Source organism: Diachasmimorpha longicaudata, chromosome 3, assembly GCF_034640455.1.
Source record: "Diachasmimorpha longicaudata isolate KC_UGA_2023 chromosome 3, iyDiaLong2, whole genome shotgun sequence".
NCBI classification, from domain to species: domain Eukaryota; kingdom Metazoa; phylum Arthropoda; class Insecta; order Hymenoptera; family Braconidae; genus Diachasmimorpha; species Diachasmimorpha longicaudata.
This window is the reverse complement of record NC_087227.1, coordinates 10,478,992-10,506,339: the sequence shown is the minus strand read 5'-3', so window position 1 is coordinate 10,506,339 and position 27,348 is coordinate 10,478,992. Positions and strand designations below refer to the sequence as shown.

Here is a 27,348-nt window from a genome sequence, read left to right as displayed (position 1 = left end):
TAAAGGAGGAAACGAAATGTCGACGTTAAAGGAACATTATTCGGCCATATTGCTCCGATCGCGTGAGATAGTTATTGATACCGTGATTTATCATTTTAATAATGTCTTTCAGCTTTTGCAGGTGTCAGCGGTCTCGGACGACTCAGGATGATGGGGTTTTTCTCGGCGAATTGCACGAAAAGTTTTCACAGCTTTTTCGGGGGAATGAGGGGAGGGATATAACGGCCTTCTGTCGTTTGATTTAAACGCGTGCGATACAAATTTGGTAGTTTTTTGTGGTGAGTTAATTCCTTTGGGCTTTGACCCTTTGGGAATTTATGGGGAAGAGATTCAGACGGATTTTTTGGAAGGAAAATATTTTCCTGGAATTTTTTTATGTGATTATCCTTGAACTGATTCAGATGTAGTCAAGTGTGTAGATGTTATTGGGTGGAAATGTTATGGTCTTGGAAAATTTAGATTACAGACGTCAATTACTTTGCCAAAGATAGTGGTAATATTTTCCTTTGCAGAATAATTTTCCCAATGGATTGGGTATTATTCTGGAAATTTGCCAGAATCGTAACCAGTGACTCCTCGAAACCAATCTGAAATATACAATTCTCTTGATAAATTTGGGGGATGTAAATCGTTCTATCGAAACATTAGTCATCATCACGCTCTGACATTTTCAGATATTCAGACACTTATATTTTCCCGTTCCCACAAAAGCATTCCCACTTGGCGCCAGCTGAAATAGGCACCGAGGGATAAGCGCCCCCCCTCCCCCCAAAAGGGAACCAGAAAGAAAAAAAAAAATCTTTCATCTAAAATTGAAAATATCCGTCGCGAAAATCCAGGACAGAGAGGAACAAAGGGATGTACAGAAGGGATGAAACAGAAGAGAAAAATTGTAGAAAAAAAAATTTCAGTATTTTCATTTTCTTTTTTCACTGCTCAACCCACCGACTGATTAATCACGGGAAACCCTCTCACGTATAAGTTGTGTTTTTTTTTTCCACCAGCCGATAAAAGCACTACAGGATAATTCCAATGGTTTCAAGAACTTTTACACCCAAACTGCAAACAAAATGTTAATTAACTTGTACGCGCCAACGCATGAGCGGTCCCTTCCCTGTTGAATGGTGCATTAAAAATCCTTTGATGAAAAATTTCTTCATTATAAGTTTCCGGAAGATTCTATCCTCCATTGTTCTTCCCTCCTTGGTTGCTTTCAAGGGAGATGAAAATTAATTTTTATTTGGATGAAAAGTGCTCCAAACGCTGGAATCTCCGGCTCGTGAAACATTTTTTCCTTTATTCACATTGACTTTTAATACAACGTGATGAGTGGTCAGTGTTTTGCTGTTATCGATCTGTCAGAAAGGGCCGAGAGCTCGTGAATCATCCGGACAGGGTGGTTTCTTTCACAGTAAGTCTGGTTATTTTCGGGGTGCAACCATCAAGGTAATTAATTACGATGGGAACGTTCAATCCAATCAATAAACAAGTGAACTTGATTCGTGTAAAATTGATTATTTTTGAGAAACCAATTATTTTGTGGAACTTGAAGAAGTCCAGGATGCGATAATTGTAATTATAACAACCCTCAAATCTGAATTAATGCCATCATAATCATATTTTAGTCCCCACATGAAGTTTGAATCGCTAAAAATTAATGAAGAACTACTTAAATAGACAAATAAGCTCAAAAAACGTGACAACTGTACCCTTGACTGCGAATCCACTCCTGAATCCTCTCACTCACTTGACAAATCACCCCCTTCAGTAAAACACATCCCCAAAAAAATTAATTCACCGGAGTGCTAATATTTATCATATTCACCCACAAAGAATGACCGCAATAAAGAAATGTCAAACACACTAAAATCATCCACCCACACTATTTCACTATCACGATGAACAATTGGTTATCTCGATAGCGAATCCTCAGATAAGAACTCTTCCACTTGTCTTATTAGGTCCTCCCCCTTTTCCTTTAATTTCGTCCAGTGGTCATCCGCCGTTTGGTTGCCGTTAGCCACATACAAAAACGAATGAGACCCATCCATAGCTCCTCTCCCTCCCGATGATGATGATCCTCTTCAACCACTGGCGACTTCTGCATGTCCCTTCATATATTTTCCAAAGAGGAGGATGGAGAGAAGAAATGCTGTGCCATTCAATTAAGTTTATCTCTGGTGGACATTTTGAGGAGGGGGACACGGATATGGCAGATTCTCGTATCGGGTGTCCTCATCGTGATCGTTACCAACCCCTCACTCGTCGAAATAAATTGTTATGCGAAGCTTATCACTAGTTCTGATCAGCGATTTTTTTAGTTAATATTTTTTGGACAAATTTTTTTTTACGTGAATAAACGAAATTCAAGGACGAATCGTAAATTATCGAAGTTCAGTGGAGGGTTTTCAATGGATTATTTCAGAATTTTACTGCTTTAAGGGTTTCAAACTGTGCTGGATAGCTACCGAAGTGTCGGTCAAAAAGGGAATTTGATGACAGACAACCTGATAGAGCGATGCTGACCTCGCTCCTCCCATCAAAAAGAAATGAATAATAAACCGATTAAGGAGAAATTGCAACTCTGGAAAAGGCCATGAGATATCTTTGTCCTTTAACATGTCTGGTAATGACTTTAATTTCATTTCCATGGATTAAATTTCTGGGTTGCTTTTAATAATTCTCCCTTAAAGTCTGACAAGCAACCGAGAAACGGATATTCCATTCATTCCAGGGGCATCAATTATAACTGAATAGGACCCTAAAGGAACCTGATGGAATCTCGTGATAATTAATATCTATGAGCAACCATTTTCATCCATCCCTACAGATTGGGCCACTGATTTATTTTTAACAATTCTTTGAACAGCCACTCAAGCATCTGCACTAAATGAGGGTTAACGAAATGAACAGATCCTCCTCGAAAAGCTCACATCAACTTTATACTATCGTTTCTGATTCTAAATGGTAGGAGACTTCAAGCTGATGGTTCCCCGGGAAAACGATAATCAATGGGGTGAGGTATTTGAGGGAGTGTTCTTGGTACACTTGCAACCCTCTGTGGTTGAGAAATTGTCATCACCGTCTGTGGTCAACGATGTGAGAGAACCGTTGGGTGTGAATTATGTTCGATTGTGTAATAAGAACTCGATATTGAATTGAAATAATTCAGCATTCGAACATTACTTGAAAGAGATTCTCCACTCTAAGACCCGCAATCAGAAATAATATTTAACGACTTAATAATGACTCCCTGCATCTCCCTCCCCTACTTCCATACCCGAAAAAATGTTGTGACTCAAGTGGATGGAGATGACTCGATAGGAGCAGCAATAAATCAAGTTGATGATTTTTTTTCTGTTAATAGAAAAAGAAAGAAGAAATTTGATGAATTATTTAATACAAATGCCGTGCGTCCCTTCGATAACCCCCGCCAATTAAATAAATCCCACCCTTCTCCAAAAACTCCAATTATCCGAAAACTGAACTCCAACTGCATGAAGAAATTTCGTCATTACTATTATTTGCACCAAATCCTGTGGATTATTAACCATAAAGAACAAAAGAAATACGATTCTGTCGGGCCTAGCGATAACCCCGAGGCGCTCTTTTCTCACGCAACGGAAGCTAGAAAATTCTCGGAATAGCCAGGGTTCGATTTTCGCCGTCGGGTTTATACGGAAATTCTCCACTAAAGTAAATACTAAAAGAGTGAAAAATAGAGAAAAATAACCCACGTTTTACCGGGCTCGGAATCGCGCTCACGCGGCAGCATAAATCAGTCGAGATTACCCCCTCCGAAATGTGGCTACGCGGAGATAATGTATCAGGTCGTGGGTGTGTGTGTATGTGTATGTGTGTGTATGGGTTCGGTGGGGTTACACTTCCTTTATAACGCAAAACATTTGCCCACCGCATTTATATTTGAATTTTAGCTTTGAAAACGATCACAGGACGAAACCAAATACGATTGGGGGTGACATGATTTTGATGACGCTATGATTTTGGGAGAGAATATAAGAATGATTTGGGGAATCTACTAATTCGCAGAAAAAGGGGATTCCAGGATTATCGATTGCCTTCTTGTCGGCCAGCGAGAAAAAAAGAAATAATAAATTTCTGTCGTTTAGACGATAAGAGTAGGTGTGGGGAGGGTGAGTATCAGTAGGTGTGTCCAGTTTGGATTTACAAATACGGGTGGTATGATGACGCCATCGCTAGATGGCGCGATTGCAAGCATTTATGGGGGGAAGATTAATCGCAAGATGAAAAAGTGGAGAAACTGTCCGAGGTGATTAAGTAGTATCAACGATACAGTCATAATTTGCACGCTATTTATAGTCATTTGTATTGTTATCGTTATAACTAAAATCAGTTGTTTACTGAGTGTTGATTGGAATCGGAAGAGTAGTGGTGGCACATCACGAGAGTAATGCAGAAGGTGTAAAGTAAAGTTCAATTTTTTAGAGAAAATATCGGGAATAACTTTCCAATATTAGAGGGTATACTACTACCACCCCCTAATATCCCTCATATTGGAGCTAGTCGAATGCAAGAATGAAGGAGGAGGTGAAAATCTTACCTTGTTGATTTGGCGTTGTAATTTAGTGATAGTGGCTCGATCCCTTTGCGCAGCAGCCCTCTCGTTTTGCAGTAACTTCTCCAGCTCGAGCACCCTCTCCTCCAAGCACTCCTGCAACAAAAAAAAATTCAAAAACTCCATAAGTTCACTATCGAGAAATTAAACAATATTCAACATTTAAGGTCAGTAACAAGTATGTACTAAATAAGTTCTGAAAAGCCGAGGTTTTCCATTGGTTGCGGGATTTAGCCCTGGGGTCAAATGTTTGTTCAAAAGTTGGCTGCGTCGATCTACCTCGAGCGTAACGCGGACGATTAATAAAGACCGGAGAAGAAAAGGAGGAGAGGGGTTCTTGTTTACATAGAGCCACTTGCCTGGACCAGGCTCCAGCTCTACCAGCCTGAAAATGTCAACGAGTACCTTGTGTATATAGCCTCCTGGGTACGAAACTCTGTAAGTCATTGACCGTAACTTTTCATCAGTTCTTTGCTAATGATAAACAGTGTGGCAAAGCAAATTTTCGTCTGAAAGTCTGTGGAGCAGTTGGAGACCATGGACAGGGTAATATCTGTCTCTGACATCTGTATCTTTTGCATTTCGACTTTGACATGGTCCAATTGTTACGAAAAAAAAAACCAATTAAGTTGGTAAAAATCCAATCTCATTACAGTCATAATAAATATTCATTAGCTGACAGGTTCCCCCAAATTTGCACCCAATTCGTGCACAATTACCCAGCCCTCAAGCTATCGGTATTTTGTCCACAATTCATCCCAAACGATCAATGTCTTTTTCAATAGGTCTATATCAGGGCTCCTCACGTGGAGTTCTAAAGCCAGTCTCACTGAGTGGGGTTTTCGTCACAGTGTGCAAAAACTTATTCGTATGCTGGGTCACGTATTTCCGATTCAACCCTCCACTCTCGTGAAAGCACGTTTTACTACACCAGTGTCTCTCCCCTAGTTTTGCCTCCTCCAACCTGAAAACCAACTCATCTCTCGCCTCGTGTGTGGTCATGTTCGTTTGTTGCCAGTGAAAAAGGGTTGCTACTAACGTCAACCTCTCGTTTGCATTTTTCCCTTGAATCCCCATCTTGCCACACTCACCACCCCACACCCCACCAATCCCTTCAATTCCCTGGTTGTGAGGCAGCGCCAACTGGGGGATTAGTTTACGTGGCTATCACGCCAACTTTTAATGTGAAAACATAATTTATTTATTTTTTTTTCGGCAGAAAGTTTTATTTCATTTGCTTATTTATTACTCGATTACAAAGCCAAATTTTTCTCGAGGGGGTTCCGGTATCCCAATACAAAATTCCGAAAAACTTTTGATCTCATCTGGTGGAAAAACTTTTGGATTTCATAGGATGTTACAAAACTTATTTGACATATTTAAAAAATCATAGGAATTTTAAACTCCCTATCATGAAAAATTCAGTGAATTTAACGCAACTGTTCCACAGATTTTCTCAAGCACAACGTAGGAAAATGTTGAGAAGAAAAATCCCATATCAAGAGATAAGATCTTCTGGTACATTGTCAAAGTTTTCCTCTGAATTCGCCCCAGACAGTTGTGGGTACTTTCCCAAGCGCATTGTCTGCCAAAAAGCTTTTCTCACACGCTTTCAAAGTCAATGTGCAACATGGGATACCCCACCCATTGCGCTACCATATTTAGTTAATATTGGGTAGACAGTGTTGTTGTTCCCTTGTCACAGCATGAGAAGGCGTCGAGCTTAATGAGCTATTAACGTGCGATGCCAACTATTCGGCTCTCGTCACTCAACACCATCGAAAGACGTATATTCGACTCACCAACAGTCTGTCCCTATCTCCCCACCCCTAGGGGCGCGTATTCAACCCTCTAACGTAATCGTTCACTCGCTTTTACTAGTCACCCCTTCGGTAACACCTCTTTGAAGTCGAGGTATTTTCAATTTTCGCGCGAAAACACGCGCCCAGGACATAGGCCCTACGGCGACGTTTCAACGTTTTAACGTCACTTTGGTACATTATCCATACACGGAGCTTCAACAAGCATATTGGGCTTTTTCTCTCTTCTGTGCTGAACTTCAAATAAATTTGCTGTTTCAATTTGTCTGCAGTTTATATGGCAACGGCTTATTTGTCGAGGGTGTGCCATACATTTTCGATGTTTTTGCAATGTTTGTCATGAATAAATTTTACAGAATTTGCATGACCTTTCATGATGATGGCTTTTTGGTTTAGTCGAAAAGAACTTTATCGGCAAAGCACTTGTGCAAATCGGGAGAACTTTTGGAAACATGTGAGTCTCATGTTTTTCGTTTATATTCGAAAATTACTTATAATCTAACCGTCAAAGTAAATATTGCCGATAAAATAAGATTCTTCGAGTTCGTGTAGCCTCTGAAGGAAAATTAATCCACAAAATCACTGAATAATACCTTAACACGTCTGTATGAGTCATGATTCACGGTATTAATAATCATAACGATCGATCGTCATATGAATTATGTCATAGGACGTAGGTGGACACTGATGGACATTCCATTTACCTCCCGTTCATCAATCTATAACCATTTCCAGATGTGGTCGAAGCACTCAAATTCTAAATCACCGTTCCCAAATCAATGTTTGGTTACTCCCTGGATTAGTGTGCGGTATCAGGATATTATCATTGAGATTATGGAGCGGAATTTCAAGGAATTATTGAAACCATACGTAATGGATTAGTTCTATCACAATCCTAAAGATGATTTGGGGAATTTTCGCGATTCCAATATATTTATAGGCCCATTGATAAGATGATTATTCACGTGGATAATCCACAAGCATAACCCATGAATTAGGAATGACTAGCCTCCCACAGATTTCCACTCCTGACGTGTCACACGCACCTGTTCAATTTGAAGCGTCAACAGATTCGTCTGTTTGAACAGCCAATTTTGGAATACACGTCTTGTCTTGACGTATTTTAATCTCTAGTTATGATCGCCTTCAACGTGATTAAGAAACTTGAAGAAATGCTTTCAAAAAATTGATTTAACTTCGATATATTCCAGCACTTTATGGCACCTTTGACAACTGATAGTACTCTTCTTGATAAATCTCCACGAAAAAAAAAATTAGGGAAAAATTACACCTCCAGGGGGTGAAACGAGGGGCGAAGATTAGTTTTATCATCAAAATTAGCCCTTCAAGTACAATTTTTCCAACAAAACTTGACCTAAAAAGTGGTTGATTGTCATTTCGTCCCACGTCTCGTCCTCTAGACGTCTAATTTTAATCCAAAATTTCTTTCCGCGTATCTTGATCTCTGTAAGGTAATCATCCATCAAATTTCAATGACTGGTCCTCTAATTCATCTCAAATTTCCCGAAGATGACATACAACATGAATAATGATTGCAAACAACCCCCAAATAATTACATCCCACCCCTCTCCGCTGGTCATTTCCTTGACATCCGTTCATCAAATAGCACAATTACCAGATGTGTTGGTCAGACTCGTCAACCAGGAAATCATCGTTTGGAAATGGATATGTGTGCTTTCCACATGAGTCTCCCATTCGCATTCATGCATTAGAATCCCTTCGTGTGATCGGAACAACCTACTGGTGAGGGTTACAGCCCAAGAGTAATTACAGGCGTTATGGGGGCTGAGATGTTAGAAAATGGTATCAAAGTGGACTGTGTGCGAAACACACAGGTGTTTGTGATTGACATGCAAACAATATACACAGCTGTAGATTTAGTTAAAGCCTATCTGATATCCCTTTGCAAATGTTGCCTTTACGAGAAGCTGCCCACGATTGCACCTTTACCAAAACCCTTCATGTTATGTGTGTTCTGACACATGACCTCTCTCGTTACACTCTGAATTAACCCCCTGCAACTAATCTCATCAAAAATACCCCCTTTTTCCCGTGACCCAACGAATTTGATGTTTAGTTTACTGTTTGTTAAATTCCAAATCTCCTGAGACCAAATGAATGACTAGGGATTCTGTTACCTTCTCTGTTCAGTGAAGAATTATGAGCTTTGAAAAACTATAGATAGAATACTTCAAACAATCTGTCGCAATTTTAAAACAAATTGTTCTCCTAAATTTAATACTCCAAATAACTCCATCAAAATAATGTACCAACTCTAACAGTGTAAGAAAGTTATAATGATATCGATTGAAAGCTGAAAAGGGGTTGACTGAGAAAGGGGTTCTCTAGACGAAAGACGGAAGGGCCGTCGCGCCCGGAAATCACTAGCTATATTTTAAGAAGCTCCCTATATACGTATGTTAACCTATCCTTCGCGTGATCTTGTACAAAAAGCTACCCCTCGCTGTTGGCTTCATTCTCCTTTCTCTAGTAAGAAGGATTTGCATAAAGTATCCCGCGGTTTGAGAAATCAATTTGAGCTTTCACGCTCGAACGAATACACCTTAACTCTCATCTTGTCCTTTACAAACTTCTCTCACCCCCCACTCACCTATTTTCTTGGAAGTATTATTCATTCGGCTGGCTCGGTAGATAATTGTTAAAATGATGCAAATCGGGAGACCGGGCAAATTGTTATCGTTGGAAACCCGGGAAATTTATAATCGGGTATTCTATAGTTCTACTGAGACGTTTTTGTTGGCGTCCAGCAGGATGGAATGGAGGAATAATATTACTTGAATAGGGAATTAGTTTTTTGTGAGTGAATCGATTGATTCAGAATTAAATCTGCCAACGGAGGGAATTCATAATCAAAATGTGGAGAGTGGGATGAATCAGACGGTCTCTAATCGTCAATATTCACCGACCAAATGCGACGATTTAAATGAATCGCAGATGGAATAAATTTTTAGTTTTTAAATTCTCTAAAAACGTTATAATTTTCTCGTTCTTAAATGATGTGTCGTTTAATTTAATTACTGTGTCTGTACTACAATTTCGATAACTAAACATTTCCCATAAGATAAACCTATATTGTCCATAGATGGATAAACAAATTACCACAATTTCATCAAAGTCACGTCGACAAACGTAATTCCAATCTTCAGGAGTAGACCAAAATTGAATTGACAAAAAATCTGATATTATTCCGAATGATTTCCCACCGTATAATAAATATTCAACAGGATTTTCCCCAAAACATGTCACATGAAACGGAGTAGACAGAAAATGCGATAAAAAGACACTGGCATTTTCCCTGATAAAAATAGAGAAAAGGCGATGAAAGTTTTCCAAGCTTGAACACCACCTGCCGTACAGTTTTGGATGGGTAGTCGTCAGAGGGTGGTGTCTACTCCGATAGCAGGGCTCTTCATTTCTATTAGCTTCGCCCTGTCATCCCTCCCCCTTTCCTCCTTTTCCTCCTTTCCGTACACCTTTGCCCCCTTTACCACCCATCCTACCCCTCACCCTCACCCTATCACCCGAGGAGCACCTCCACCTCCTGTCTCATCCGCATTTCCTCTTCATTCTCTCCGTTCCCAACCCTATAGCCAAGAGCAAACCCCTCCTTCTATTGTTCTTTAGCAAAAGAGCCCATACTACCGTGCCCTGAGCTTGGTATAGAAAACCTTAAAGGCGCACTACCGTAAACTTCCACAACTACTACTAAATTTCCGATCAAAAGTACTGTCGTAAACTCAGGTCCTTCTATTCAAGAAAAATTTCAAATAATGTCATCTTTGTTTTCGTGGAAACTGCCGGGTTCGGAATTTTATGGAATAGTCTCGTTATTCCAGCCGCATATTTGAATAAATAAATTCTTCGCCGAAGTTAACGGATATTTGGCAAAAATAATTGCTTTTTTCTCATTTTATTGGGAAGGAAAAATGAAAGTTCTTTCCTCAATGTCTCTGAGAAAGTTATACATATTCAATAGGACCGTTTTTTTACTACTTGGGACATGCAATCAATCATCTGATTTTAATAATCACTTTAAAGTGATCAAGTTCCTTTGTCCAACCCCAAGATCTTCGACCCCTGAGTTTCCCTACTCTCTCTCATTTTTGAGGCTTTACACCCCTCCAAAAACTTCCCCATTTTTTTTTGTCATCTTCCCCAGTTCCTCATTTCCTTCTCCATTCAGTCCTTCAGCATACTCACGGGGAAAGGAGCCCTAAACCCTCCAACTTCCGTACTGCTGACTCCTGACAATTCCACCAGCGAATTTGCCGGATCATCCGTAATCACAGTGAAAGGAAAAGTGGAATTGAAATTTTATGCCAAGTGACTACGAATATTCATACAGTGAAGAGGGAGTAGAGGAAATTTCAGTACGATGTGTCTTCAATCATCGTCATAGCCAGTGACATAAAAAATTGGTAAGAGTTTAAGTAATAATGGCCGTCGAATGAACAGGAAAGGGGAATGATGAGGGGAAAGAAAGGAAAAGTGATGAATGAGTCTCCGAGGGTCTCCTTGATTATAAAGGACTAAATGATTGGGCTTAAAGTTTGAGGGCTGATGTTGAAAATTTGTTGGAGACACACAGGAAGTTTCTTCATGGATGAAGTACTGTGGGGTCTGCGATCCAGGAAACGAAATAGGTGTCTTAAAGAGTCGGTGGAAAAATCACCGAGCCGGTTAATCGTGCCTTTCCGTGGGATCCCACAATACCGTTTCTCAGTGAAATTTCGAGCGGTTTCACACGGCTGTTTGAACCTGTCAGAGATGGCCGATTTCATGAAATACCTTGAACAACAACGCTCATGCTGGCTTTGACAGTAGTGGAATACAACAGCGGTGATACGCAGAAGGTGAGGGCAAAACAGTTGTGAAGAACATTTTGTGAATATCGGGGAAGGAAAATGCACTGAGAGGAATAAAAAAAACCATCAAAACAATTTAATACAGACTCGACTGTGATTCCCCAATTCTAACGAGTTCACCTCGGCAGTGATTAGTTGAATGAATTTATTATCAACGAATTATACTCTAGTCAGGCTGAGTCAATTATAAAAAGTGAAAGAAATCATGTCAAACCAACGTTTTCAATGATTCATCAATTTTTATGCTTTTCTTCTCATGAATAGCTAGTTGATTCGTTAACCAACTTCCACCTCACCAATCATTTCAAAGAAAGGTCGATATCAGTCATCGCCGATGACACTACAGACAACAAAAGAAAAAGTGGAAAGGGAACGAGAGGAATTCTATTTCTTCAATGACTCAACAGCTTCGATTGTTCATTGCAAAGTTAGAATTGAAGGTTTGATCAACTCTCAGATAAAGTTTAGTTGGTTTAGTCCACTTTCATGACCCCATAAGCCCAAGAGAAATAGGTTATAAGAAATATGACAATTCAATGGATTAGATTTTAGGACATAGTCTTTCTCAAATGTCAAAGTATTTGATAAATATCAGATTAAACCGTATCATTAAGATATTAACAGATTCGAGATAAATAGAAAATGTTTTTTTTCCTCTCCAATTTTTTTCTATCCAGTTAAGGGTGGGAAAGACCTAAAGATACACGTGCTGACGTCATCCAGGATGTCCCGAAAACAAAAACTCAGTTTCTCAATGTAAATTAATGGATATCCTTAATAAAAGGGACGTCTTGGTAGTAGGTACCTTGGTTGCTTGGAGGGCTAATGAAACTAAACACTCCTTAACCCCCTGTTTCCTTCAGAATGGGAATTAGGGGCTTCCAGACATTCTTCAGACAAACCCTTTCAAAGTTTGAAGTACATGGTCTCAGAAATTCTGGGTGAATTCCGTCGTCCCAAGGAGGTACACCAAAAATGTGGTGTTCAAGCGTCTAGGGATTGGAGTTTGATCCTTAAAAGACCATCGAGGTAATTCGCTGCTGAATTAACTCCACACTGATAGACATTTTTATCAGTGTAAACAGCTCACAATCAAAACGAGTAAATGGATAAACCCATGGACTAGAAGATCTCCATTGGCAAATACTAATGGGCATATAGCTCGAATGACACTGATATCGTCATGCTCATCATTAAAATCCTGAATGTCAGACAGTTGATGAAGAAAAACAAGCCGCAGTTATGGTATTCTTATGTTTTCCTTCAGGATCTGCGTATAATTGGCATACGAGAGCACCGCAGCATTCGATTCCCTTTGAGAGATCAAGGTATTAAGGGGGAAACAGAGGAGTTCCATTGTTACAGCACTACAACTCGTCCCCTCGACGCCCACTGGGGTTTTTCGAGTTATCCCTAGTGCATTGTGTCACCCTCATCGAGGCCAAATGCTTGGGTTCTCATTATTTGTTGCGAAAATTCAAAATTTGTTGGAACTAAATGGTGGATTAAATCCATTCATTATTTAGATACGACGAGGGAGAGACTTACTCATTGAATTAATAAAAATTGACGAGAGGAGGGAGATTCTTGTCAGTTGGAACTCAGCGTGTCATGTACAATATTACCTAGGGATGATTGATCTGTTAAAAATATATGACTCAGATCAGGAAGATTTTTTTTCTAATGAGAACCGTCACTCAAGTTTTTAGGAAAATATTAAGTGCAATTTAATTTATCAATGGATTGATGATTTAAGTACTTGTTGATGTATAATTGTATTCGTGCTTGAGTCGAATAAAGCAACGCAATTGGCAAAACCATCTCTCAGGAATTTCTCAAGAAAAAAAACTTTCTGAAAGCTCATCAAAACCGTTGGACATCTAGCAGATGACTCCGTTCACACGTAGCTCATAACCTCTGTCTGATCCCCCGGGATTGACGTTAATAATAATAGCTCCTTAAGCTCGACGAAAGGGCACAGACAGGTATGAATATTGTGACAGGTTAACGTTGGGGGTCATTTTGTTGGGGTCAGTTTTAAAATCAAACCCTCGCACACAACTTCATCCGGAAACTCCAACACCTCAACAGATGTGTGAAAGAGGGAACAAAGGGCTTCACATAAGGCCATCTTGGGACCTCAGAGAGGTTTACTCTGATTAAAATCGGTTTTCGCAGATGTCTTAGTCACATACACATCTTCAAACCCAACCGAGAGCCCTCGGTAGTATTTCTCAGAGGAGCCCTAAAGAGATTCTATTTGAATTTTCCCTCATCTTGATTACCGAAGGGATTTCATAGCCGAAATTCAACCGTTCAATTCGACTGGCAAACAGTTTCAACGAAAAATCGTCGAAATATTCCGATCGCACGATTCGTTTGTATTTTTACGTGCAATGATTTTTTTTTTTTTTCAATTTCTGATTGATTGAGGGTGGACGGGGGGAGACTGTGCGATCGTGTTTAAATAAACGATACGCTTCAGTTATTTATGGATATTAAAGTTAATTCTTTTGACCGGTGAAGCGATGAAAACCGGCAAATTCGGCAGCAACAGCGGGAGAATATAAAAGCAGTGGAAAAAATTATTGAGCATTCATCAATCATAACCCTGGGGAAATTGATGGAGAAGTAAAAACCGGTTGCATTTTGCCATTTCCATTTGGATTTGACAGGTAATTTCGGATGGGGATATGATGGTAAAATTATTCCAGCTTTTCATGGTGATTACCAGCTTTTTAAAACGAACCAAAAAATCTCATTCGAAATTATCAATTAATTCTGGCCACTTTAGCTACATAATAGTACCCTGAATTGGCAATAATGAAATTCGTTGAAATTTCCAGGTCTTTATTTAGGACTTATTAAAATTATATGTTCAGACTGTTAAAATATCAGAATCAATCACCTGCTGTAATGAAATGCGAGTGCATTGATGTGACGATAATAAATAAAAATTATTCACTCAACTGAACAAAATTTCGACCGGAAAAAGCCCGAAGGACAAATGTCCAGAAGGGTGCCACATTTACATTGAATGAAACTACCAATTCGAAATTTCGTGGTTGAATTCAACGATAGTTTCATCATAAATTCATAAATTCAGATATGCATTTCAATGATAATGTTTTAATCATATAAAATGAATAATTCACGTATTCGAAATTCATTCTATATGAGAATCAGCCAAATGGTTTATCCAATCTAAATAATATATTTTTTCGTCACTGTGGGAATGGAAATTTTACTGGCGGACATGCAGTCACAGGCCGAGCTAATTATTCAATTAATTCAATTTCATTTTAAAATATAAATAATAAATATAAATTCTCTCCCGTTAAATTTCGGTTAATATTTATCCTAGCGTTCGTCAGCCTTGAAGATTGATCTCCAGTTATGTTTAGACTACTTCAACGCAATTTCCCAGAGCAAGTCAATGATGCCTGTCACTAAAAAATCTCCAAATAAAAATGTTAACGTGACATTGAGATGATACGTGGGAAAGTATGTTCACGGTAAAGTATACATTTCACGGACGCAGTGAATGGCGGCGGTGGTATCTCAAAAAAGCCCCATGACAATTACCTTCATGTGGCTGGCGTGTCGGTTTAAAACACCGTATGCCAAGAGGATGAAGATGAAGAGAGAAATGTTGTAGAGTGAGAAAGAGAGATTACGGCAACATGCTCGTTTGCATAATTCTGCGGAAATCGTTTGGGCTCTTATCGACGTGTCTGTTAAGGGAACACGCTGCCGATTCACATTCTTACGATGAATTTCACATACTCATTTTATACCCCCAGGAACAACAAGTCTTACAAAAAAGTTTATTCCTCTATTTTTGTCACGAAATCGTGAAAATTTTTCGTGATTCAAATAACTGGTTTGACGAAATGCTTAAATGCCCGGTAACGATATCATTCAGGGGAGCTAGACTACGTCGTTGACATGTGCTTGGAGATATTTGGAGGTCGTTGGGCTCATTTTACTGATGAAGATCTTGCTATTCCAGTTAGTGAAGTCAGGCTCAACAGACGACTCAGTAATTAATTCTCTGCAAAGATATTTTCATGGACAAAATTACCGCGTCGAATGCTCCGAGTTTTACCGCACTATTTTCATTTAACTTTAAAAAATCCAACAAAATGTTTAAAAAAAAATTGAACCCAAGACATTCTCCAGAAAATATCTCAATGGCTTATCCTTCGCAAAATATTCATTCCATTAATTTAATCGCCTTCAGGAGTAAGTTTGCTCCTGATGATAATGGGTTGAATTGAACGTCAGCCGAAGTGACAGTTCGATAATTAAAAACCCCCGGCGACTTGTGATTTTATATTGAAGCCAATACAAACGATTTATCCCCCCAACTGAAAAGCCACTGTCATCCCACGAAGAAAGTGAATTATTTATCACGAATGGTGAATTGATTATCTCGATTTTATGTGTAATTAATATCCCCGATATCGCCTCCCGCGATACATTATGAGAATTTCATTATAACCAGTTGCATTAATTGAACGTTTTCATTCTCATTGTGATCGATAATACCGGAAATAAAGCGAGCAGTGCGGCCAACCAATGAGATAAATATCCACCGATGTAACGTTGTATGTGTTCATCGTTTTGTTAAAACCTCTAAACATCGTAAATAAATCGATATAACCGAACGGATTATAATTTCTTGGTTCACGGCAGCGGTTGTACGATGCGGTATGTGCGCTACATATTTTATCGATAATCTCAGTATCCCGTCTTTATTTATTAGCTACCGGGCAGGCATGACCAACGGCGATATATACGTTTTATTCGTAATGGAGTTGCATGCCCTCGGATACAATTTTTGCCCCATCGATTTTTTTTTTTATCTATTAGTTTTTTCCACATTGCCTTTATCAATCTCTGCAATTTATTTCTATTCAGTTATTTTTATCTACTCCCAAGGGCCATAATCAGTGGAAATGCAAGGGAATAATTAAGGTTGATTGGATAATTGTTACCCGAACGAGAAGAAGAAATGCCGAGTAAATGACAAAAGAAATTCGTGTAATTTTCTGAGTTGTTTTTTTGTAAATTTTTTGTTTGAACATTACACCCTCCTAATTCATGTTGAATTGGCAGTTACTCTGTGTTAGTCACTAGTTATTTTCTATCCTTCAGAGGCACGTGATGTCTAGCTCTCAGTCCGGTATCTTTGAAAATGTATATTTTTTTTATTCCTATTTAGTTCTATCTCATCTTCTCACTAGTTTCGTGTTTTCCTGCCATTTTGTTTCTTTAATGTACCTCTCGCCGCGACGTTTAAATCCCCGAGGGCGACCTTTAGACCTCAACCACTGGGGATGAGTCCTTACTTCTTCCTCGTTCATGGAGAAAATACTTTTAAGTGAGTAAATTCAGCTGTTACTGGAGGTGAACATGCGGATTTTAGCTAAGACGGAGGTTATACCGAAGGTACAATGAATTGTATCGTTCGCGTTGAAGAGATCCAAGAAGAGGTAACAGAGGAAGAGCAAAATAATTTTTTTCTTATCGCACTGAGACATAATTAATTTTTATTCTGGTTCGACTTTAATTGAAGGAAATAACGTGAAAGCAACAATAACTTAATTATCAGCAATTGAATTGATTCACGAAAAAATCAAATCGTTGGTAAAATAAATAATTGAAATTAGCAATCACCCAATGCAAACAGAAATGAAATGAAACAAACAGCAAAAAAAAAAAATCTTTTAACCGCTGTAATTAGCGAAGAATTACCATTGTTAACATTACTCGAAAATTGCCCTGCCGAGATCTCCTTTCCAGTGGCCACTTGAGCGTTCCCGGAACATAATTTTGTTTTTCTTTTAAATTGTCGCTGGGGAACAGTAATTGTAAAGCCATTGCGTTAATTAGCCTTCGCATTACAATGGAATAGAAGGAGACAATCGATGAGAGTGAGTGGGAGAGGGAGAGACAGAGAGAGTCATAAACGATCGTAGGACGATTTTCTGATATTGCGGCTACAACCGGGGATAACATCAAAAGCCTACGGAATATGCGAACACCGCTAGATTTCAATTACCCTCAGCACTCCCAGACATGTATTTTGCCATGGTTTGCCACGTCTGTGTGGTGCAACTGTTCAAGGGAGGTTGAGGTAAAGTTTAAAAGCCAAATTATTACGGAGAAATGGAAACAACGACATTGCACTGTAGCATTGGGGACTTGGGAATTATTATCAAACTCTCTGCCAGCAGCCAATTAAGTGCTGTGACGCGGCGAATAAATTGGCAGTGTTATCACACAATTTTTTTTTTTTTCAATAAATCAAATCGATATTTCTCTCCCCCCCCCCAACCTTATTATATGGACAAAAATAGACGCGATCTCGTTTGGGTGCACCTGCCTCTTCAAGACAGTCAATTAAATCGGAGGAATATAATGTGCTGCAGATGAGGAGGAATTCAGGAAAATGGGCGGAGGGACCCGGGTCCGATCCAAATCCATAACTTTCAGATAAGTGGTCTGATACTCTTCTAATTGAACTATGAGAATGCCTGTCACACTTTATTGGCGAATTTATCAGACCGATATATTCAAATTTCAGCTGTTCGAGAGAATCGTTTAACGTCTATGAATACATTATTTATTTTAATACGAGTATTTTTTCGTTGATTGAATCCCATGAAATATGAACAATTAAGAGGTATAAAAAATAATAGAAGAGTCTACCGAATTTTTAAGGTTGAATTCAACTGTTCAATATTTTTTTTCGCGACATTTTCATTTAACGATTTTTTTTGTTGGAAAAAAAAAATTTACTCTCCGTATATTTTTTCATTACTTCTACTCTGAATACTCCTCGTATTGGATTTATTCTGGCAAATTTTTTTTTTCATGCAACATAAAGCATCAATTTCCACTCTAAAATATTTCATGTGATTTTTAAATCAATTTTCCATGGACTATCAAAGCATTCCCGTTTAAATAGACTATGCTCCAAGTATAATCAGTTCTGATTGAAATTTATTGCCTGCCTGAGTCCTCTTCACCCTCAGAGAGGAATTCTCTCCTCCCACCCACTTCTACACCTCACCCCCTTTACCTCCTCCCTCCTATACCACTTGTGTGTCAGAGATCACACGAAGCGCGTCAAGTGAAGATGAACCCTTTTTTAGTATCAGATAGCTATCCCTTTGTTCTACATTTCCCTTGTATGCACAAAATGGCTGGCATAGACTCTAAATAACAATTTCCTCTTTCACGAGAATGATGATATTGTTATCATGGAGGGAACATTCTAGATGAAAAAACAGCGAGACAATTCCAGTGCAAAAATTCAAATTAATTTTATGAGATTTCATAACTTTTCAGAAAATCTCCCGGAGCAACACACGAGTCAAAAAAATTAACTTAACAATGATTTGAAAGAAAGAAAATTCGATTCCGAATATTTATAAAAATTGCAGTTGTAATTAAATTAAATTCAATGCGAATCAATGTGAAGAATTGAAGACGAAATAAAAAGTTAACAATCACAGCAATCAATCATTGTAAATATTATTTATGATGAAGGAAAAAAGACGTCGAAAAATCTGAAATATTTAGTTTTTTTTTCTTTTAGATGGGGTAATTCAATGTAAAGAGACGATAGGGAACTCGCTATCGGAGAAAAGTGACAGGCAATGGTGCAGTAAGGTTGGCACAAGACGACGAGTGTCGTGAGGGGGTGAGAGGGTTGAAAAATAAGAGGGGTTACATGGCGCCGGATCTCGTCACAGAGAAGGCAAGGGAGCCAGACACTATCGTTCCAGACCGTCTCTTCTATACCTTCATGGTATATACCATGACGTTATCCCGCTTTCATGGACCAGTCACGCGTCCACCAAGATAACACTCAAATGTTGGCCTCATGAACAATGACGTTCACACTGGGATCCTTTACGGTTCCCGATATCATCGCGCTAATAGTTAGATTACACGGGTTTCAATTAAATATCATTCCTCAAGCACGTACGCTCCCATATTCATGCCATCTTCAACTTTAATGAGCGCATCAAGGTGATTATTCCTGAGGATAACATATTTCTTATCGTCAACTCTCGGTGGAGATTTAGGAGTATAATTTCATGTGACAGGTACGAATATATTTTCGCTTCAAAACACTGCGAGATAATCCATTCTACTCAATTAGTTTGACGTATGCGTCAAAGAAATTCTGATGGCGACGAAATTGTCTCGTGAGTTATCTAGAAATTGTTGGAGATAATGCTGCCCTAGGGGATTGCGTATCTCAATATTTTTTATTTTGTAAATGAGATCATGGTGACAAAAGGTTTGCAGCATGACGTGGAAATATAGCTGACAATCAGAACATGGTCGAACTAAAATCTAAGAAGAGAAAAATATCAAAATAAAAGATATTTGATCTGATTTTAATGATATCTACATCTTCGACTGTTATTTCTCCAGTGAAATTGGAGTATTTTATAATTTATATGAAATTATCTTATCATTTAAAGTTTGAACATCTTTCTTCCGTCTTACGAAGCCAGAAAAAAAGAAAATTCCCTCAACATAATTAAAAAATTCCAACATATTTGCCAAAATAATTTCCTATTTTCCAAGTCATTTCGCGAATTCATGAAAAATTGATGAGAAAGAAGTCGAGATGAAGCAGAATTGGAAAGGATGGACGACTCTACTTGAAAAACACTTTAATCCCTGTGAGAAATCATAAATCCCCACAAACTCTCGGCTATCAAAGTATCAAGCTACAAGGATTCAACAAAGATATCTCTTTCAAAATATCCTCAACACGTCGCCATAAGCTCGGTTTAATACAGATCAATGAGAAAAGGCAGTGCGACATTTTCAACGAGGTACCGGCATAAATCTCGAACATACTTATCGCTTCTTAATGTCAATCGACGAACCGTGATTTTCTGGCATGAAAAAGTTTTTTATTATTTCGCATAAAAATTTTATTGCCATCCCTGGGACAGAAAGAGATTGAAATGAAAAAAATTAAATGGACATTTTATTATTCTATAAGCAATATTATACGGAATTTATAACAATGATATTACTGTTATTATATAGTCCTCAAAAGTTTAATGGCGATGAACCCACCATCGTCATATGTAAATCGCGTAAAATTATTTGTTTGAAAATATTTGATTCATTTCAATACTATTTCCGATCAGCCTAAATTATATTTATTGATAGTTCTTCCATTTTTCTATGATATGAGGGCTTAAAGGACTTCAAATATTACCCAGACAGGAATTATCTCGAACATGTCACTCAATACCATGCAATAAATCAAGTAATTAAAAAAATAAAATATTTTCAGAGCTATATCACATGTAATTACAATGAAGTCCCTTGACGTCGGGCATTCTCCCTCGTTTAAAACCCCGAATCCCTTTTTTTTTCATCCTGCTTGTTTATAATTTTATATCATCAGTCATCCCGACCTGCCCAAAAACTTGCTTGAGAATATCTCAGTGTAAATAATCTACATTATTTACGAAGTCTGCTACAGGCAGTAACCAAAGCTATTCCCCCAAAAACGATGGAAACTAGTAGCCCATCTGTAAAAGTCTGAGTCTGCCGTTGGCAGTTTCCAACAGGGTTTGACTTCGATGAGTAGTAGAACGTGATAAGGGTACGAAATGGCCTCTCAACATCCTTTTCTCCATGCGTACCAGTAGACAGAGAAAAGAGTGGAAAAAAAGGGCCAGCTTTCCAGCAAATCCATTTGTTGGGAATTATCATCCTAATACGAATGAAAACGAGTGGAAAAGTAAAGTGTTTGGCGGACCTTGAAGTGGAGACTTGAATCCCCCCCTCCTGCCCCCCTTTTTATATCGTGATCATAGTGGTTGCTATGCGGGAGATCGCGTGCAAGGGAACTCGAGTGTTTCCTTTTTTTTTCATCCTTTGTGTCGTTTCTTATGATAGTTAATTGCAATGCACCTGGCCCAATGGCACGAGACAGGAAATTCATGGAGGATGAGTTGGTTCATGGATGATTGTATATTTGAGCAAGGTGTGCTTTGGCTCAATTCACACAGCCGGCCTCTCTTGCATTCAGGACAGACATAGGACGCGTTCCAATTGCACCACCTTGCTTCAAAGAGCAGATGGGTTATCCGGAATATTCAATGGAAGTTGAAGGAGTTTTAAAGTTTCACTACAGGTAATATGAGATAAGAAAAGGGGATTGTAACATTTAAATGCCCAATTAGACGTCTATTTCAAGACCAGGAAATTTTTAAACTGAAAATTGATGGATTTTTTTCTATTGAGTGGGGCCTTGATAGGTCGCTCCTTTTACATAAACTGAGGTGGATTATTACCAGACCTCCAGATTTATACATTTCTCGTTGTAATATATTTTTTGATATTCTATGGAAATCGTTCCCTGACTTCTTTCCGAAGTATTTCTCATTACTAAAACTCAGCATGTATAATCTCAGCTCTTTTAGGAGAAAACATGAGAGGATATTTTTTTATAGCCAATGAAATCTCCTACGGAAAAGGTTCTTTGATAATTTCTTCTGGTACCCCTCATTACCAAGATAATGGATAATAAAAAAATATATTATGGGGACGTGGAATACAATGGTGAATTTTTTTAAAGGAAATTTCTGGCGTGAATATTTTGTTCAATAATAGTCCTGTTGAAATTTTGGAAATTTCCTTATAGAAAATTTATAATTTTATATGAATGGGAAGGAAGTCACCCATTCAACCCCTTCTCTACTGCATAAAACTGTATCTACAGTCTTTGACTTTCAATTTCAATTAAACATAATAAATTCCCCTCAAGATTTATATGGTTGCCCTCCCTAAATCCAATTCAATGACGTTCACCTATAAATTACTACTGATCCGTTCATGAAATTCCAATTTTCTTCCCTTAGAGTATTGGTCTCTGTCTCCGAATATAACTCCTATTTTTTTTCAAGTTACAAGATTCGAAAAACGGGGGAAATTGCATGCTGGATAAAACAACAGTTGGCCGATGTTTTTCTGTGGAGAAGAAAAATGCGAAAAATATAGGATGTGGATTGTAGGGATCCCTTAAGGGGACTTTGGCAAATCCTTGGTACTCATCCACGTTGCTTTCATTTTTGTCAGAACGAGGGGTCGAGGGGAGAGTAGGGAAAAAAGCTCAGCGGAGCTTCTTTAGGCTCGAAAGAGGGAGTGAAAAAAAACGCCCTCTGTATAAAGTGGTCCTTTCTAGAAGTACTGAAATGGCCATTTTTTTCTCTCTCATATGGAGAAGAGCTGGAGATCCCCGGGGACCCCAGTCCGTTCGAGGCATCCGGAAAAATGGTCCCCAGTGTGGGGGGATGACTACCTTTGTCATATTTTATTATTTCCGCGGTGGGAAGTGGAAGGATGTTTATCCAATTCAGTTTTATATTGTTATTTTTATGCCAATTTCACCTGTTGAGACGGGATTTTTTCGGATACCCTCAATTATTCGACGAAAACTAAAAGGAAAAATATTGGGAGAAAATTTATTCTTGAAATAGCCTGGGAATTTAAGGATTCCATCAATAATTGGCTTCGCAGTATTCACGAATGTGGCCAATTTATACTTCATATTTTTTCCCAACTCCCATTCCCTCACAATATCATCCTGTAATTGTTGTTTTATCCGACACTCAATTTGCCGGGGCTTCTTCCAAATTACTGCTCGAATAAATAGACTACAAAGTAATTTCATTCCATAATGGAAAACCCCCCAGTAATCAAAAGAATGTGGACGAAAAATAAAATAAAGCGGGGCTTAATTACACTGAGGAGGAATCTTTAATTAATGGTTATGAAATTCTTTTAGGGGAAACAATCTATTGAATACGAATTAATGCATCATTCGCAATTCTCCCTCATCGCATAAAAATGGGGAATCGATTAGAAATTAATCGAAACTTCATTCACAATCACTCAACAGGAAAAAATGATTGAATAAAAAAATCATAATCACAAAAATTATTCTGACTACCACCCACAATTAATCTTAATCATTAGGTTAAAAAAATTGGCTAATCATTAAGTACATTCCATGTGTTTCACACTCCTCATGCACATGCCATGACACACGACCAACGATTGGCATTCACCAAGGGAGTATCGACAAGTGAGAATGGTGGCAATTAATCGGAGCAGTAGAAACTGCGACGATTGGCCGTAGAAGTCCCTCGGTAATTAATTAGTCGCTCAATTTAGATTCTATCTATCGAAAAACGGCTTCTTCGAGCCTTCTACCCTACCCATAAGCGCAAAAAAAAATGTAAATGGAAACCAGAGCAATTCAAAACTATGCAAAAGAAAGAGAAAAAACGATCTTCAAATCTACGCGTCGCATACATTGCAATTGTATCCCGTTTCGCATATATTTTCACCTTTTTTATCTAACTTTCCACAGCTCACCTCATTTTATCTCTCCTCTACACCATTCATTGCCTTTTTATCCGCTAAAAGCTGAATGTTAATTACCCACGTGCTCATTTTTACTTCGGGACAAGCTTAATTATGCCCTTCGGGTCATTTTTTTTTTTTCGTTTCTCCTTTTTCTTTCCTCGGATGGCATTAAAATGGTGCCCTGGCCACGGCCATTGCCATAACCCGCTGAGTGTTAGTGGGTTTTTAAAGTCACGCGATCCTTAACATTTTTACTAAGTACTACGCGAATACTGTTGAGAAATGTTTGAGACAATTCGAGTTTTAAATTTGATTTGCTACTGAAAGCCAGCGTTCACCGCCGAAAACAAATGGAAAATGGCGTTTGTCTTGTCACATTAAATTTTTTAAATTAATAAATTGACAATTCCCGTCAGACTGAATTTCCATGTCAATATTCTTCAATTGACTAGGGAAATTGGTTGAATATAGATCGACTAGAACGTTAAATCGACTTGGAATAATTGATCAATCTCTTCCAGAGCCATTACAAACAGATTAAAAAATCTATTGATTCTCAGATATTCATCAAAAGCCAAAGCTATAGATAAATTAACGTGACTTGTTATACCACTTCACGACAGAAATAAAGCTTGTGTTAGAAAATGATTTACTAATCGCGTGGTTGGAGAATTCACTAATGCCAGACATGACAATGTTGATTTATGTTATGGATTTAAATCTATGTCGGAGTGTCGAAAGTAGTAGTTGTATTATTCTGATTGTCCTATTTTTCCTATACTATATGATATATAACCAAAACGATTTGTCATTGTTGTTGAAAATCTCCAGCGATATTTTATTGCCCGACATGTTTTATTTCCTCGGTATGGAGACGCATCAAGATGCCCCTGCAGCCGTGCTCATTGTCGTAAACAGTTAAGTATTGGTGGTACTTTACAGTCACGCAATTCTCCAGACTTTGACAAAGTATGGGAACATAGTTACGAAATTTTCGCCTCTTTTTTTTTTTCTTCTCCTTCTCGTTTTTTGTCTTCGACCCACTGGAAGATCGATGACCCCAGTAAGATTTGCCTCAAGTTGGGGGATCCTCTGTCCTACGGGGAGCTCTTATAACCCGCATCCTCGTAAATCCCATCAAGTGAAGATCTTCGGAAAGGTGGAAGGGACTGGTTGGACATGTCCTAACTGTTTGGGATTTTCGTCTGAAAATTCATCGGCCCTCCGACCTGCTAACGGCAACCATTATCCGCTTTACGGAGTGGTCCTAAACCTTGGGGCAACGATGAAGGATTTTGGGTGCGAATTAAGTTTGTTGAGTTGGGGAACAGCGTCCGTTGTCATCAAAAAAATGGTTTTCGTCTCTATCGTAGGCAGATAATAGAGTATAACAAAGTACACTGTTAAAAAATTTATTTGCGAATGCGCGATAAATTTCCAAGAATATTTATTTAATTTTAAGAAGACCAAAAGAAAACTTTAGCGAATTTCTTTGAAAAATGAAGTGGAGTTCTTCAGAGATTCTGGTGGAATTACATTAAAATTCGAGTGATGATCCTGACGATATCTCCCTGAGAGAATCTATAATACGATAAAAATATTCAACAAATCCACCGAAAAAATTCATAACAGTGTATTCCATCAAACTTTAATACCCAATAAAATTATGGAGATTCCCAAAGTTACCACATCAATGCAAAATGTAAATAGTTTAAAAACCCCTCTATGTGATCCCCACCCCATTTTCACACTCAAAAATTCTCCCCCAAAGTATCAAAATCCACCATCAATTGTACAACCCCCAAAATTCCCAGACTTAAAAATCGAAAGAAAAAAAAACATGAAATAAACGTAAAAACGGTATTATTCCCACCCCTCGCAAAAATTCAGTAGGGAGCATCATGTTGATCCATTCACTCCACGATAAAACCCACCTAAAAGTGTATTCACAATAAAAGTGACGAGGACAATGACCCAAAAAGAGTAAAAAAAAAAAAAAATAAAACCGAGAAGTGAAACTGAGTGACATACGGTCGAGCATTTCAACGTACCACCGACAATGGACGCATAAGAGAGCCTCTATTATCATCAATCGGACCCTTTATCAGTGTGAAAAAATTCTACGGTCCAGATGAATCTCCACTCACTCCATTTTTTTGAACTCCCCCCAATTTCGTATTGCTATCTCGTCGCCCGTGAAATTCGACTTGCCCACGGGAGCACTTTTTCTTCAACTTCATTTTTCCTTGTCTCTTTTTTCACCTCCTTGTATTTCTTTTTTCCCTTGTTTCCTTTGTTTCAACGGTTGCCATTTGGTGGTAAAGTAACAATGCGAATGTTCTATAGGTGTACACGCGCGATAAATTCCAGACGTTTTCCCTCTTCGTCTCCTTCTGTCCTCCTCTCTAATTCCCTTTTATACGACGAAAGTCGTATGTATTTCCTTGTATACGTAAGGGATCATTTACGGTGTCTCGAATGGTGTTAAAAACTTGGACTAGACGATGGTATTATATATGGGTTCAGGTGTTGGATCGATTGTACTTTGTCTATTTTAGACAGGTTGATTTATTAGATTCTGCAAATGTGTCGGCGATCATTACGGTGAATGGCGGTGATAAAAAATTTAACATTGTAAATCATGGGTTATCGGAGGTAAAACGTACAATTTGCGCTGGTTGTAATTTTTGCAAGTAATGAACTCCTTCGTCTTGTAGAATATCTTAACTTCAAACGTTTATAGTTCAAATTTTCGTGGGAATAGTTTCAAATACAAGATTTTTACGATCGTTAAAAAATTTCACTCTATGAAATTACAAATCACTGTGATCATTAGAAGGCTATTGAGATATTGTGGCTCTAGAGAAGAGAGAGAATGGAGAAAACCCAGTTTGGGGTTTGAAACTCATCAGATTTACGATATTAGAAAAAAAAGGACATTTTATGGGCAATTTTGCAGTTATTTTTATGATATACTCGGAGAAAACAATGTTTAACGAGGGACTGGTCATTTCTCAATCGGGTTGCTCAGTCGTCTCCATAGTAAGATCATTTACCCCTTCAATCATCAAAGTAATCCACAAATATTTTTCAAATTATGGAAATATTCCCAGATATTTGCACTTCACAGCAACGAGTGTCATGTTTTGCACGCAACGTTTTTCCTGCAAAACAGGACACCCTTCAGATTTTTCAGGAAAACCCGACACCCTCGTGCACTGCTATGCAAGGAAACTTGAGATAAATATTACGATTAAATTCCAAGGTTGAGGGGTATTTGCCGGATTATTTTTCCTGTCCAGCCAGTGTTTGAGGTCACTCTCAGCTCACGTTTCAAACACATTTCGGAAATTAACTGAATGTGACAGGGATGTCTGTTCACAAAATCGTTTGATCGTATGAAAACGAGACGTCAATAACTGTTCAGGTTTGAATGTATTCTACCTTTGTGTTTTACGCATGTGAATATTTTTTTTTTCGACTATTCCGGAAAATTATTAAATGTATTTTCCCCTCATGCCTGTGGCCGGATGTCAATCACGAGTATAAAATGAAAAAAATAGTCGGACAGCAGTTCGTTTTTCCGTGGAAAATAAA

At 38.3% G+C, this 27,348-nt stretch overlaps 1 protein-coding gene across 4 annotated transcripts in view; it reads right to left on the bottom strand.

Moving 5' to 3' along the window:
* Positions 1–27,348, bottom strand: part of LOC135160693 (uncharacterized protein) — an 82,741-nt gene that overhangs the window by 18,364 nt on the left and 37,029 nt on the right. For all 4 annotated transcript variants that reach the window (XM_064117515.1, XM_064117517.1, XM_064117519.1 and 1 more), the window contains exon 4: positions 4,583–4,693. In XM_064117515.1, the coding sequence (XP_063973585.1) occupies positions 4,583–4,693 (111 nt within the window). The remainder of the gene's footprint in view (positions 1–4,582; positions 4,694–27,348) is intronic.